The sequence below is a fragment of the Tamandua tetradactyla genome, chromosome 9, assembly GCF_023851605.1.
Source record: "Tamandua tetradactyla isolate mTamTet1 chromosome 9, mTamTet1.pri, whole genome shotgun sequence".
NCBI lineage: Eukaryota > Metazoa > Chordata > Mammalia > Pilosa > Myrmecophagidae > Tamandua > Tamandua tetradactyla.
In genome coordinates, this window is record NC_135335.1 from 35,863,679 (window position 1) to 35,878,475 (window position 14,797).

At 40.4% G+C, this 14,797-nt stretch overlaps 1 protein-coding gene across 7 annotated transcripts in view; it reads right to left on the bottom strand.

Annotated features, from left to right (window-relative positions):
• The window catches only part of IFT122 (intraflagellar transport 122), a 134,379-nt gene that overhangs the window by 87,093 nt on the left and 32,489 nt on the right, over window positions 1–14,797 (bottom strand). For 4 of the 7 annotated variants that reach the window (XM_077116478.1, XM_077116477.1, XM_077116483.1 and 1 more), the window contains exons 3-8: window positions 13,867–13,951; window positions 7,155–7,233; window positions 5,791–5,867; window positions 2,952–3,018; window positions 1,822–1,968; window positions 576–752 (exon numbers count right to left, since the gene is read on the bottom strand). In XM_077116478.1, coding sequence (XP_076972593.1) covers window positions 576–752; window positions 1,822–1,968; window positions 2,952–3,018; window positions 5,791–5,867; window positions 7,155–7,233; window positions 13,867–13,951 — 632 coding nt within the window. Of the gene's footprint in view, window positions 1–575; window positions 753–1,821; window positions 1,969–2,951; window positions 3,019–5,547; window positions 5,627–5,790; window positions 5,868–7,154; window positions 7,234–13,866; window positions 13,952–14,797 lie in introns of those variants that run through there. The other 3 variants (XM_077116480.1, XM_077116479.1, XM_077116481.1) reach the window with 2 other exon arrangements.

Below are 14,797 nucleotides of genomic sequence, written 5' to 3' on the forward strand. Positions count from 1 at the left end.
ACTTCAGGTAGAGTGAGGGTTTCCTTTCTGATATGTATCCTGGCAAATGCAAGGTGAGATACAGTGTGAGACAGGCTAAGAAGCACGCCCAGCAATAGCAGAAATGTTAAATGAATTACAGAGTATCTACACAAGGGCATGGTATGTAGTCATTAAAAATCATGGTTTTCAAAGGATTTCTACTGTCACTGGAAAGAATTTACTTCATGACCTTAAGTGGGGAAAAAAGGAGCAGGATATAATTTAGCTAATTATTTGAATACATCAGAAGACTGAGGGGAAATACACTAAAATGCTAACAGTGGTATTTCTCAGGGGATGAGGTTTTGCAGAAAAACTGAATTTCTTGTTCAGTATTTCTTCAAATTTCTCAAAGGAAAATTTTATAACCGACACACGATTTTAAGGGTGCTTCCCCTTGATAGAGGAGCTTTCCCCCCAACAACTCCACTTCTCCAGCCCCTGCAGGGATCCTCTTGGCAAAGGGGCTTAATCATGGCCTCTGCCTCAGGCAGGTCTGCACTGAGGCCTGGACCCTTAGCAGGAGGGCTTCTGGATCCTCAGGACACACTCACGAGTTGTCGTCCCTGGGCCTGTCGTCCTCTTCCTCCGGCTCTTCCTCCTCTGCCTCACTACCCTGACTACTGTACACTGCTGACTTCAAAGTGGAAGGAATTTCCTGAAAATATCTGTTGACAATGACTTCCTCGGCATCCTCGTTCTCTCTGCTCATCCAGAAACTCTCCCATCGGCTGTAGGCAGTAAGTGGTGGTTCTTAATTACATTGCCTAGAACTACACTAAAGTTACAATTTCAAAACCTGACAAAGAGCACCTGATCCCTACCCGGAAGAAGACAGCTACCAGGTACACTGGGCATCCTGCTTCTCATGAATTAAAAATGGTACTCTGAAGCCACAGAGTCATCTATGGCCACAAAATCAAACAGCAGGAACTCTGAGGTAGGCTAATGTCCTCTGAAGGCATTAGACAAGCATGGTACAGCACTGAGCTGGACAAAATTATTCAGGAAAAAGCAACAATAATCTGGTGTAAGAAAGGCAATGGACTTTAACAACCTCCTAAATCAAGCAGACAAACACCTATAAAATGACATTGGGCTGAAAAACACAGGAGCTAGGCAGTAGGGTGGCCTTTAGTTTACCTTCAGAGGACTTTATGGGAGAATAGATGGTATAACAATGGTATAAGGGTTATAGAAGAGCATACAAAGCTATTAGTCCACCCTCAAAGTTACATGAGAGTAAAATGAAAGCATGTGTAAGGTTTGAGACTACATGATGCCAATTGTTGTTGGACATTTGTAGATTTAAGCTTAGGGATTTTTTTATTTTTTGGCAAGTGCAGCAAAAAAAGGTTCACAAAAAAGCTATCATCGTCCCTTTCTTACCTAGTAGACACATGTTTTGCCCACACTTGGAGGGAGGAACTGAAAAGGGTAAAAGGAAGAAAAATAGATGGGCATTCCTAAGCCCAGAAATGCTTCCATAAAGCCACAGCTATTAATTCATAAGGAAATGGCCTTCCCACGTTGCTTACATACACACACACTTACTTTGGGCTGGCCTAGATATTAGCTCACCTGCTTAGCTAAATCTCTGGGATTCATTCCAAAACCTTGGAGATGGGCTCTTAAAAAGTTCCATTCAAAGGGAAAAACATTCCAAAACAAGATCAATCAAATGAGAAGCTTTTGAATAGCTAGGGAGCTCATAGAGAGAGAAAAAATAATTCAGTCCTGCAGAGCAAGCCCTTTTTCATAATGGTGTCTGTTCTAGAAGGAGGACAGCTGTAAGAGTACCTTGAAGGGTTCCAGGAGATGGACCATATTGGGGAGAGGGAACCTCCCGGCCGCTCGATTTTCACTTTCTCCTCGCCGTTTTTGTTCCGTATGCTGATGACTCCATTGAACATCCCCAGAGCCAGGTACTGACCATCATTTGTCCAGCTGCCCACACAAACAACAAAGGATAAAGAAGAGAGAGAGGAGCACACAGAAAGTAAAGCGCAGTGAGAAGGATGATGCCTTGGTTTGAGATACAAAATGATGAGGCAGCAATGGCTAGGCTAAGGTTTCTTCATTCCTGATCCTGATACAAATCACATGATCAAAGTCCCATTTATTTCTAGACTCAATGATAAGATGGGAAGGCTGTGGTCTTTTTCTGAGCTTCCTCACTTCTCTGTACGTATCATCATAACAGCCCTTAGCATGTGCATGCATCTCTGGGTCAGTCCCTACTCTCCACTCTCCCTTTCAACCCCCTCCCACCTCAAGAACACCTTAAGAGCAAAAGCTGTATCATGGTGCATTCTCAGCCCCTAGGACAGGGCTTGGCATGTAGTAGGTGCTCAATGGGTGTGTCAAATGAAAGAAAGGTTACACTCAGAAGCTGAACAGCAATAATAGCTTCTATTTAGAGTTCTACCAAATGCAGGTATTGCTGTGGGCTTTATACTCATCAGCCTGCGTGCATTTCATGACAGCCCTGCCAACTCAGGATTTTTATCCATTTGCCAGATGAGGAACTTGAGGCTCCCACCCATAGAGAATAAGCCATTTTCCTGAGGTCAGCAGCAGAATCTGGATTCTAATCCAGTTTAGCATCAAAGCCTGTGCTTTCTCCACTGCACATGCTGCCAGGACAACTGGATAGAAAATGAACAGCCTCCCACATCCAGAGTTTCCACTTGGAACATATGAATGTTGAGGAAGCTTTTTGCTAGATAACTGCATGGAGGCAACCTGGAGTTCTCTTTTGCTTGATGACCAAGGTATACAGGACTTTCCCATCAAGGAGACAAGAGATGAAGGAAAAAGGCAACACAGGGCTCCAAACCTGCTAATTAACGCAAGACTTTCTCTGCTGGGGAATTTGTTTGGAAGTGGAGGGAATGCAAAGTCTACCTTTCAAGTTGCCCTTAACTTACCTGCAGCAGGTGATCTTGCTGCTTGACTTATGCTTGGAGACAGACTTTTGTTCAGGAGACCACAAGCCTTTAAATCAAATAAGAAGACAGACTGGTTGGAATAGTACTCAGCAATAAGAAGTAACTTGATATATACAATTTAGCTGGATCTCCAGGGCATTATGCTGAGTGAAAAAAGTCAATCTCAAAAAGTCATATACTGTAGGATTCCACCTATATAACAAACTTTAAAAAAAAAATTGTAGAGCTGGAGAACAAACTGGTGGTTACCAAGAGTTATGGATAATAGGAGGTAAGGAGGGTGGATGTGCCTATAAAGGAGTATCTTTGTGTTAAAGGAACAGTTCTGTGTTGCAGTGGTGAAAATCTATACCTGGTGACAGAAAATGACATGGAACAATATATACATAATCCGCCAGTCCTGACGTCCTGGTTTTGATATTGTACAATAGTTACATAAGATGAAACCACTGGGGGACACTGGATGAATGGTATGTAGACCTCTCTGTACTACCTTTGCAAGCTACTATGAATCTATAATTATATCAAAATTAAAAAAAATTTATATCAGTAAATCTCTAGCCAAACTTCTTAGGGGTTTAACTCTCAAATAAATGTCAATTTCACATCATAATTATCACATTGCAACCAGAGTACAACCTATTATTCAAAGTAATGATTAATGCCTTCTGAAAAAAGTTTACTTTTCCAAGCCTCACCCACAAGCACATGAGCCTTCCTGATTTGTGCTATGTCCATATGCCATGTACATGGCACAGGCCACCTATGGTAGATTGAATTACCTTCTAAATCTTAACCTGCATTCCTATGGGTGTGAACACATTATAAATAGGACCTCTTGAAGATATTATTGTTAGTTAAGGTGCAGCCCAACTGAATGAGGGTAGGTCTACTATATTTGCACTGCTAGAGGCCTTCCAAAGAGAACCTGAATTCACACAACCAGAAGGAGAGGACATTGCCATGTGAAGGAAGGCAGAAATAGAAACCAAAGAAACTTGTGGACTGCTGGCAGCGAGCACCAGAACGTACTACTCCAGGAGAAAAGCAAGTCTTGCCAATATCTTTTTTTTTTTTTTGCATGGGCAGGCACCAGGAATCAAACCCAGGTCTCTGGCATGGCAGGCAAGAATTCTGCCTGCTGAACCACGTGGCCTGCCCTTTTTTTTTTTTTTTTTTGCCAATATCTTGATTTTGGACTTCCTCTAGCTTCAAAACTGTGAGCCAATAAATTCCTATTGTTTAAGCCAAAACCAGTTGTGGTATTTGCAATGGAAACTTACTAATACTAAGTGAGTATTATAACTACTAAAATTAAGAGAGACACCTTAGGTGAGCTCCCTCCTGCCCCTAGATTCTGCCTCAGTACCAACAGGTGTCTGTCCAGACAACATAAGCACATGCTGTTTTCGCTTGAGCCATGAAGTATGATCCAGAAGATAAATCTAACACCAAACAAATTATCTCTTTTTTTCCCCTAGTCCAGAATACCTCCCCCAACATTTCAACCTGTGCATATAGGATCCATGCTCCATTGAGCCAGTCCAGAGTCTTTGGTCAGAGAAAACCACTTCTTCCTGGGGCCTCCATTAGTGATGCTTCCCAGGCAGGGTCTGATTACAGGCCCCTGGCCTAGGTTCTAACCCTGACTCCACCACCTGCCAGCTGGGTGACCTCCTGCGAGTCCTGAACTGCTCTAAGCCCTATTAGTAGAGTGGGAATCAGAACCATACTTAACCTCAAGGGTTGTCAGGGAGCTTAAAGAGGAACTCATTTTTAACCCTTGGCACAGTGCCTAGCACATAACAGGTATCTAATGAATATTATTACTATGACTTAATAACCTATCTTTTCCACAAATTCTACCTCCCCACAGACCACAAGGTCTGTGCCCTTGAGGGAAGGAATTCTATCTTGTCTTTTTACTTTCCAAAGTAAACATATAGCCTAGTGTCTCACATGGAGAAAATGCTAAAAAGTTTTTAAAACAAAAGACAGTCTCTTTTCTTCTTATTTGTACAATGAGCTTTCAATTACATTCTTTCTTTTGTACTTCAGAACGCTAGGAGACAGCCTAGTTAACGTCCATTTTAGATAAGGAAGCTGCAATACAGAGAGATTAGGTCTCTGTCTTCTCATCTAATGACTATTCCATTATACTCCACTATTTCTTACCAAGGAAGACAGAATTGATGGTGCTAAAAATCAAAAGTGACCTATAGTCGCGACAACATACAAGTCTCTGCCCACTTACACTCACTAAACATTTTACTAAACACCTACCTCTTCCAGGCCGTACCACACCAGGGCCAGGACATGGCATGGGGGCAGGATGTACTCACCAAGGCGTTTAGCCCCTCCTACCTAAACAAGTAATGACAACACACTGCACTACAATGTACAGGTGACACAGTGAAGAATTTCACATATAGAGGATGCTGGGGGAACACAGAGGTGGGGTCATCTCAATTATTCCTGGCTGGGTGAGTTGGGGAAGGATTCCTAGAAGGTAGCAATGCCTGAATGTGCCTTTACACCTACGCACCCCCACCCCACCCCACCCCATCCTTCTTACCATTCCTTTCTCTGCAGCCTTTCTTACTGTCCTCCAGATTTCTTACCAGGCTTAGTCTCATCAATCACTCTCTTGGTTTCTAAACCAATTAAAGAATAATCGTCAGCCTCCCTTTGGCCAGTAAAGGTAGAGAAGCAGCATTAACCCCTTCAGGACAAATTCATCACATTCTGCATGGATTTCAGCATTTTTAACTCAGATTATCAGTTACTCCAGAGCAAGACATGAGGAATCTAAACCTACCAAAGTCACTGGAAGAACAAGATGCCAGTTGGTGGGTAACAGGGTTATAGGAGACACACTGTATAGAATCGTTGTGCCTGGGAAGTAAACAACAGTAGGTTATTATGCAGCAAACCAGAAAGGTTTCAGTGGCTACAACTGAAGATTTTAATGATGAGCCCCACAGCCTCTCTGATAATACACCACAAGCTCTACTGCAACTGACCAACAAAAAGCAGAGGGAATAATTCTCCTTTCCTGGATTGCCTCTTGGCCATCATTCTTTTTTGTTTTTTTTCTACATGGGTAGGCACCAGGAATCAAACCCAGGTCTCTGGCATGGCAGATGAGACCTCTGCTACTGAGCCACCGCTGTCCCGCCTATTGGCCACATTTTTACCTTATGAAATATTCCCCACTCATCATCCTGGACTGGCTTAAACAACACCTCCTTCAGGAGTATCCTGCTGATCACCTCAGACTTATAGAGCATATTGTCAGGTGGATTCTAAGTGCTTCATTAATGGTTTTTGTTCTTATTGCTTTGTGGAGGACTGAAAATACAGGATGGAAGTGCAGTGAAGATATTATAGGCTGAGATCTGGACACATGGCAAATATTCAGACAATAATGAAAACAGAATGAGTGAGAGTCATGCATGGCTCAGTTTTATTCATTCACTTCTGAGTAACACTTTATTTACAACCACATTCACTCATTCAGTTATTCATGCATTAAAAAGTTGTTTGTTGAGGAACTACTATGGGCCAGATATTGTAAGAGGCACTAGGGACACGGTGGTGAGTAAAAGAAGATGCAGTCTCTGCTCTCATAGAGCTAACAGGCTGGTGGAAGAGAGTAAGCAGCCATCTGTGCAAGATACAGGAGGGAGGCCTGACCTAGCCTAGAGAAACAGGAAAAGGCTTCCTTGAAGAAGCAGCATCTGAGTTGGAGGTTTGCAGGATGAGTAGGGTTGAACTGGGGGGCAGAATGGTGTACAGAGACCCCTTTAGTGGAGGAAGCTAGAGAACGCTGACTATATGTTTCTGCCTTTTGACACTCGGTAGATGTTGAGACCTAGTGTCTCTGAGATGGGGACATTGGAAGAGGTCCAGGTTGGAGTTGTGGATGGCATGTGCCCCTCAGTTAATGTCAGATTAAGAGATGAGCTATATGAAAACATACAGCCCAGTGCTGGCTACATGCTCAAAAAAATGCTTCTTCACATATTTACTACCTAATATCCCTATACCCTCTACATACAACCACAACTTAATCGCAAGTTCAGTTTGAGAGAAAATAGCTCTTTCTTACATTTTTTCTAAGAGACTTTTGCTATAGTTGCTCAAAAAGAGCTAATACCATACCTCTAAAGGGTTACTTACGTGTACTTCAGAATGCCTTCCAATTTTGATGTCCAGATAATAACACTTTTGTCAGCTGATCCAGAAGCAAAGCGCTTGCCTAAAAATAGTTTCAAAAAGAAAATTCTTACATTAATTTTTCACTGTCTTTTAATTTTTCAAAACTCTTTATTTTGAAATATTTTCAAACTTACAGGACAGTTACGAAATTAATACAGAGAATGCCAACATACCCCATCCACCCCCAGATCTCAGATCTACTAATTTTAATTTTGCCACATGTGCTATTATCACTTTTTCTATCCATCCATCCATCCATCCATCTTCTGAACACTGAGTGTAGGTTACATACACAATGCTCCTTGAACACTAAATACTGCCACGTACATTTCCTCAAAACAAGGATATCCACTTATGTATCCACCTTATGTACAGTTATCAAGTTAAAAAACTTTAACATTGATATAAAACCTTATAGTCTATACTCCAATTTTTTCATATGTCCCAATGTTGCCTTGAATCTTTTCCCTCCCGTGTTAGATCCCATCCAAGATCATCTATTGGATTCAATTGTCATTGTCTCTTTAGCTGCTCCTTCTTCTTTTTTAACTGTAGGAACAGTTACAACATTTAACTGTGGGAACACATATACAACATAACCTTTCTCATCTCAACCACTCCCGAGCATACCACTCAATAGGATTAATCACATTCACATTACTATGGAACCCTCATCACTTTCCATTACTCAAACTTTCCCATCTCCCCAAACTGAAAGCTGACACTTATTACTTGTTAATTCCTCATTTCCCCTGCCCCCTACCCCTGGCAACCTATACCCCAATGCTTGTCTCTATGAGCTTGCATATTTTCTGTTATTTTCTTTGAAGTTACCGTGGGGCTGAAATTTAACATCCTTAATTATAACCATCTCATATGCTTTCATATGAACTGCTTTTGTTTCTTGACTGCTAAAACAAACACTATCCAATCGGTTGGCTTAACTATTGACTCTTGGTTTCGAGGTGAGAAGAATTGGTATCTTTGGGGTTCTTTGACTTTTCTGTCACAAAGCAATGATATGGTGACATCTTCTTCTTCCAGGTTCTGTTGACTTTCAGCTTCTAGATGCACCTATGGCTTCTCTTTCTGTTTCCAATTTCTTTAGAGGGACTTCAGCCATAGTGAATTAAGGCACAGCCTAATTCAGTTTGACACACCTTAACTAATAGCATCTTCAAAGGTCCTATTTACAGGACCAGGGGTTGAGATCTGAACTGCATTTCGTGGGGGACATGATTTAATCCCCAACACCAACTTAACTTCAACAGTTAGTGAACTTCAAAACTCTGTTCCTTATGAAACATACTGTATAAACAGGCTTTATGATGGTTACTTTGATATTTTTAAAAAATATGCCTATGGATAAGCTAACTAGGATATCCATTTTAGGTGGTTAAGATTCATATTTTAATTGTAAAAAATATTTATATCTTTATATTTTCCTGAAAACAGGAAAATGTTTAGTAACATAGGTCATTATTGTAGCAATACAGATATTTGTAAGAACTTTCTACTTCATATTTTGAGAACATTCACAGTTTTGACAGCTGATCAAATGCTATTTAGTTAGCATTTAACATTTAGAATTTCAGACCTTTGCTATCTGAATTTCTAGATTTTTTCCTTCTTGTCTTAATTTTAAATTGGTTTGGGAAACTTACTGCGCAAACATAGGTTTTACAATGATTATATGGATACTTTATTTAAATATGCCTATGGTTAAGCTAACTAAGATATTCATTTTTGGTGGTTCTGAGTGTATCATTTGTTTTCTTAATTAATTTTGTTTAAAAACAAAACTATGTTCCTAAACCCCCCATCCTCTCACCTTTATGTAGTAGTTCTTGGCACAAGTTACATGTTTATATATTCTGAGCCTAAAACCACTGATTTATTACTGCATTTTATGTATTTGCCCTATAGATCCTGTAGGGTGTATAAAGTTGAGTAACAAACCAAAAATACAATAGTATTGGCATTTACATTTACCCATTTTGCCACCCTCACCAGAGATCTTTACTTCTTTATGTACTTCAATCTATTGTCAATTGTTCCTTCTTTCAACCTGCAGAGCTCTCTTTAGCATCTCTTGTAAGGTCAGTCTAGTGGTGACAGAGTCCCTCAGCCTTCATTTATCTAGAAATGTCTTAATCCCTCCCTTAAAAAATTAAAAAAAATTTTTTACTGATATATATTATATATTCACATACCATGTAATCATCGAAAGTGTGCAATCAACGGTTCACAATATCATCATACAGCTGTGCATTTATTATCACAATTGATTATTTTTTTTGTAAAAAATAACATATATACAAAAAAGCAATAAACTTAAAAGCACATTGCAAAAATTAATTGTAGAACAGATTTTAGAGTTTGGTATGAGTTACAATTTCACAATTTTAGGTTTTTACTTCTAGCTGCTCTAAGGTACTGGAAACCAAAAGAAATATCAATATAATGATTCAGCAATCATATTCATTTGTTAAATCCTACCTTCTCTGTATAATTCCACCATCACCTTTGATCTTTCTCCCACTCTTCAGGGTTATTTGGGCTGTGCCCATTCTAACTTTTTCATGTTTGAAGGGGCTATCAATAATATGGTATAAGGGGATGGAACTAGTTGGTGTTCTGGAGAGGCTGGTCCCTCTGCATTTCAGGACTTCTCTGGTCCGGGGACCCATCTGGACGTTGTAGGTTTCTGGAAAGTTACCCTAGCACATGGAACTTTGTAGAATTTCACACAATGCCCTAGATGTTCTTTAGAATTGGCTGAATTGGTTTTGGTTGGGGTTTGGCAAGTTATGAGACGTTTAATAGTAATGTCTAACTGAAGTTTGCATAAGAGTGACCTCCAGAGCGGCCTCTCCAAACTTTATTTGAACTCTCTCACCCACTGATACTTTGTTACACTTCTTTTCCCCTTTTTGGTCAGGATGGCATTGTTGACCTCATGGTGCCAGGGCCAGGCTCACCCCTGGGAGTCATCTCACATGCTGCCAGGGAGACTTTCATTCCTGGATGTCATGTCCTATATAGTGGGGAAGGCAATGATTTTTTGCAGAGTTGGGCTTAGCCAGAGAGGCCATAACTGAGCAACAAAAGAGGTCCTCTGAAAGTGACTCTTAAGCATACCTATACATAGGCTAAGCTTCACTGCTACATACATAAGCTTCACAAGAGCAAGCCTCAAGATCAAGGGCTTGGCCTATTGATTTGGGTATCTCTGATGTTTGACACAGTACCAGGAGTTTCCCTGGTAGTAAAGTTTAGTAGTTCTATATTTTCTCTCCCATTCCTCAAGGGACTTTGCCAATACGTTTTTTGGGTTTTTTTTTTTGGTGGGGGTGGGGGGTGCATGGTCCAGAAATCGAACCCGGGTCTCCCGGATGAAAGGTGGACATTCTACCACTGAACCATCCTGCCAATACTTTTTGATTAACTACTTAATATACTCTGGGATTTATCCAGGCATTATATTAAGCTGTACAGGATAAAGGCCCTCATTCTTATTCTGGGATCCCTGTGTTTGTGTTGTTTAAATGATCTATCCACACAGGTTGAGTGAGATTATGTGCTATAGAAAAATTAGGTTCTGGACAAAATAAACTTTTCTTCCTTTGGTCTCAAAGAGTAAATGAGGTTCTAAAACACAGATAATGTCTTCCTTACCCCTGTGTTCTGAATTACCTTAAACTGACCTGATCAGCTCTGTTTTCATCTCTAAATACCAGGTTTTATATATATATATATATATACATACAAAACAACCTCTCAAAATCCAGAAATAACAATTACTGCTCCAGAGTAAATGTGACTGCTATAAAAGTTTACAGTCTAGGCCTCTGTTTTCTTATAAGTCTTTTCTAAATGAGACCATTTAAGAAACCATGCTTCTGGCTTACTTTGTCTAACCAAACATCCCACAGGTTCATTCACATTGTTGCATACCTCACAACTTCATTCCTTTTTGTAGCAACACAATATTGGATCATATGTACACACCATCATTTGCCAATCTACTTCTCAGTCAGTGTACCCTTTAGCCACTTTCATTTATTGGGCATCATGTATAATGTCCAAAGTTAACAGTCCATCAACACTCTCAATTTTAGATAATTCCATTGTTCCCAAGATAACCAATAAAAACACCCTCCCTAAACAGAAAATCCAAACCTCCCCTTAACTTTGCTCCTCCCCTCATTATTTACCCCTGGCGTTGCTGTTGGTGCTATTGATGTTTTCCTGTTAAACATACCTCATAGCGTGCAATAGCAGTTTACCCCCATACCCCAAACTTATACACTCGTTCTACAAAATTCATACCTATACAGTAGTACAAGCAAGAACTTATTTATATTTGTAGTGTTAATCAGTGGGACACATGGGTTCATAACAACTCTTTTCAACCATGTTCACCTTCAATATAGTAATATTACTTATAGACCCTCACTAGTGAACTATTTATTCCCTTACATTTAAGTTTTACCCCATTTAGCTAATTGATTTTTGACAAGGGTGCCAAGTCTACCCTTTGAGGCTACAATAGTCTCTTCAACAAATAGTGCTTGGAAAACTAGATACCCACATGCAAAAGAATGAAGTTGGAACCCTACTCATACCTCCTACTTTAACTCAAAATGGATCAATAACCTAAATATTTCTAAAAAATAAAACTCTTAGAAGAAAACATAGGTAAAAATTTTCAGGATCTTGTATGAGGTAATGAATTCTTAGACATAATATCAAAAGCACAAGCAACAAAAGAAAAAAAGGTAAACTGGACTTAATCAAAACCGAAAACTTCTGTGCATCAAAGGATTTTATCAAGAAATAAAAGCTACAGAATGTGAAAAAGTAGTTCAAAATCCTATATTTGATAAGGGTTCTATATTAAGGATATATAAAGAACTCTTACAACTCAACAACAAAAAGATAAACAACCCAATTTAAAATCTGAACAAAAAACCACACGGAGATACACCCACTAGGATGGCTAGTACATTGGTGAGGATGTGGAAAAATACGAACCCTTCTACACTACTGATGAGAATGTTAAATGGTACAGCCACTGGGGAAAACAACAGTTTGACAGTATCTCAGAAAGTTAAACATTGAATTACCATATGACCTGGCAATTAATACTTCCAGATATATACCCAAAAGAGCTGAAAACAGGGACTCAAACAGATATTTGCATACCAATGTTCATAGCAGTATCATTAACAACAGCCAAAAGGTGAAGCAACCCAAGTGTCCACCAATAATGAATCGGTAAACAAAATGTGATCTATCCATACAGTGGAATATTATTCAGCTATAAAAAGAAATGAAGTGCTGGTACATGCAACAACGTGGCTCAACCCTGAAGACATCATGAGTGAATTAACAGATGCAAAAAGTCAAATACTATATGATTTCACTTACATGAAATACCTACAATATGAAAATTCATAGAAACAGAAAGAGATTACACATCATCAAGGGCCAAAGGAAGGGGTGGACAATGGGTAATTATTGCTTAATGGGTACAGAGTGTCTGTTGGGATGATGAAAAAGTTTTGTAATGGATGGTCGTGATGGGAGCACAATATGGTAAATGCAAATTAAAACCACTGAATTGATTACTTGAAAGTATTTAAAATGAGAAATTTTGTATTATAAATATGTTACAAAAAAATTAAAACAATAACAGCAAAATCCACCAGAACAAACAAACAAAAACCCCACTGTGGAGTCATCCTTGACTTTTTTTCACACCCATATCCAAATGCGTCAAGAAATCCTTTCGACTCCATTTTCAAAATATAGTAAGACTCTGACCACTTCCTGCCACTTCCTTCACCCCAGTGAAGGTTTAACCTCCATGACTTCTTATCTGGATGATGATGACTTACCCTTTGCAAATTGTTTCCAATATAACAGCTAGAGGGATCTTTTTAAGATATAAGTCAAAACAGATCCCTCCTCTGCTCATGACCCTTCAGCGGTTCCCTATTTTCACTGAGAGTCAAAGCCAAAGACCATAGATGGGTCTCTGCCTTCTCCTACCATTCCCTCCCTAGTCTCATCTCCTAATCCTCTCCCCTTGTTCTCCCTGCTCAGCCTCTTGTAGAGGCTGAGTGCCTTTGCAATAACTCTCCCTCTAGAGAGGGGCTCTCCTCTCCCAATGCCCTGCCAGAGTCTCATTGCCTTGACCTCCAATATCCTGCTCACTTGTCATTATCTCAATAAGCAGGCACTGACCACCCTAATCAATATGGCACTCCTCTGCCCACCCAGCATTTTCAATACTCCTTATTCTGTCCTATTTTTGATTCTTCCACAACACTCATCAGCTTCCACTATACTGTTTCCTTTACTCATTTCCCATGTTTATTGTACGTCTCCCTCATTCCTTCCTCCTGCCCTCCACCACACACACACAGAATATAAGCTCCATAATGGCAGGGATCTTTATTATGTTCTCTGAAGTATCTCGAGCACCTCAGATAGCCCTCAATAAATAATCACTAGACTGAATTACTCATGTCTCAGCAGTTTGACCATTTCTGAATTTCAAAGCTGTATTTTAGCTTACTAAAAATAACTAAAGTCACTTTCTAAGGAGAAAAATGGGCAGCTCTGATGCCATTATAAAGACTGGAAACCTAAGGTAGCTTCTTACCATCCTTCGCATAAGCCACACAGTATACGGTGTCTTTGTGTCCTTTTAGGGGCTGGAGTAAGGTGCCATCAGATGTATCATAAACCTAGTAAAAAAGAGCAAAAGTACAGATCATTCATATGGCATCCATTAGTCAGAATTCCCTCAGAATTGCTACTGCTATTGTTATTTTTATAGCAAAACATTCAATTATACTCTAAATTTGTCTCAAATGAAAACTGCACTGAAAAAATCTATTTCGGAGGAGGGGCCAAGATGGCAGCTTAGCAATGTGTGCATTTTAGTTCGTCCTCCAGAACAACTACTAAATAACCAGAAACAGTACAGAACAGCTCCCGGAGCCACGTCAGTAACCGGACACACAGTGTACCCCAGTCTGGACCAGCTGGACCAGCTGCAAGCCTCCCCAAAACCGTGAGTTCCCCAAGCTGCGGTGGCCAGCGCCTGGCGCCCCTCCCACACAGGCAGCTTCCCAGAGGGAAAGGAAAGAGACTCTAAACCTGGTCAAGTGGAGGTCGCTCATTGGGCTCATGGAAAAAGAGGAAAGGGGAAGAAACAGAGGTTTTAGTGGCTGTGTTTCTATGGAGACTTGGCAGCCTCTGGATTCAGCGGCGGGACTTCTCGGGCTGCAACTGCCCCAGGCATAGGCAGAAACGGGTTGCTTTCAGGGCTGCCTCCCACCTGTGCCTTCCCCAGGTGAGGGGTGAAGCCCAACTCAGGTGGAATCCCTCTCTCAAGGAATTCAGACCCCAGGGCTTTGCAATTTGAAGCCATTAAAACCAGCCTACAACCTCTCCTCCATCTCCACCACACCCCCAGCAGGGAGAGTCTTCCAAAGTTAAAAGTGCCGCAACATCTTTTACTGGTGCGACCCGCAGGCAGATGCGCCACAAACTGGGCAGGATAAGAAAAACAGAGCCCAGAGACTTCA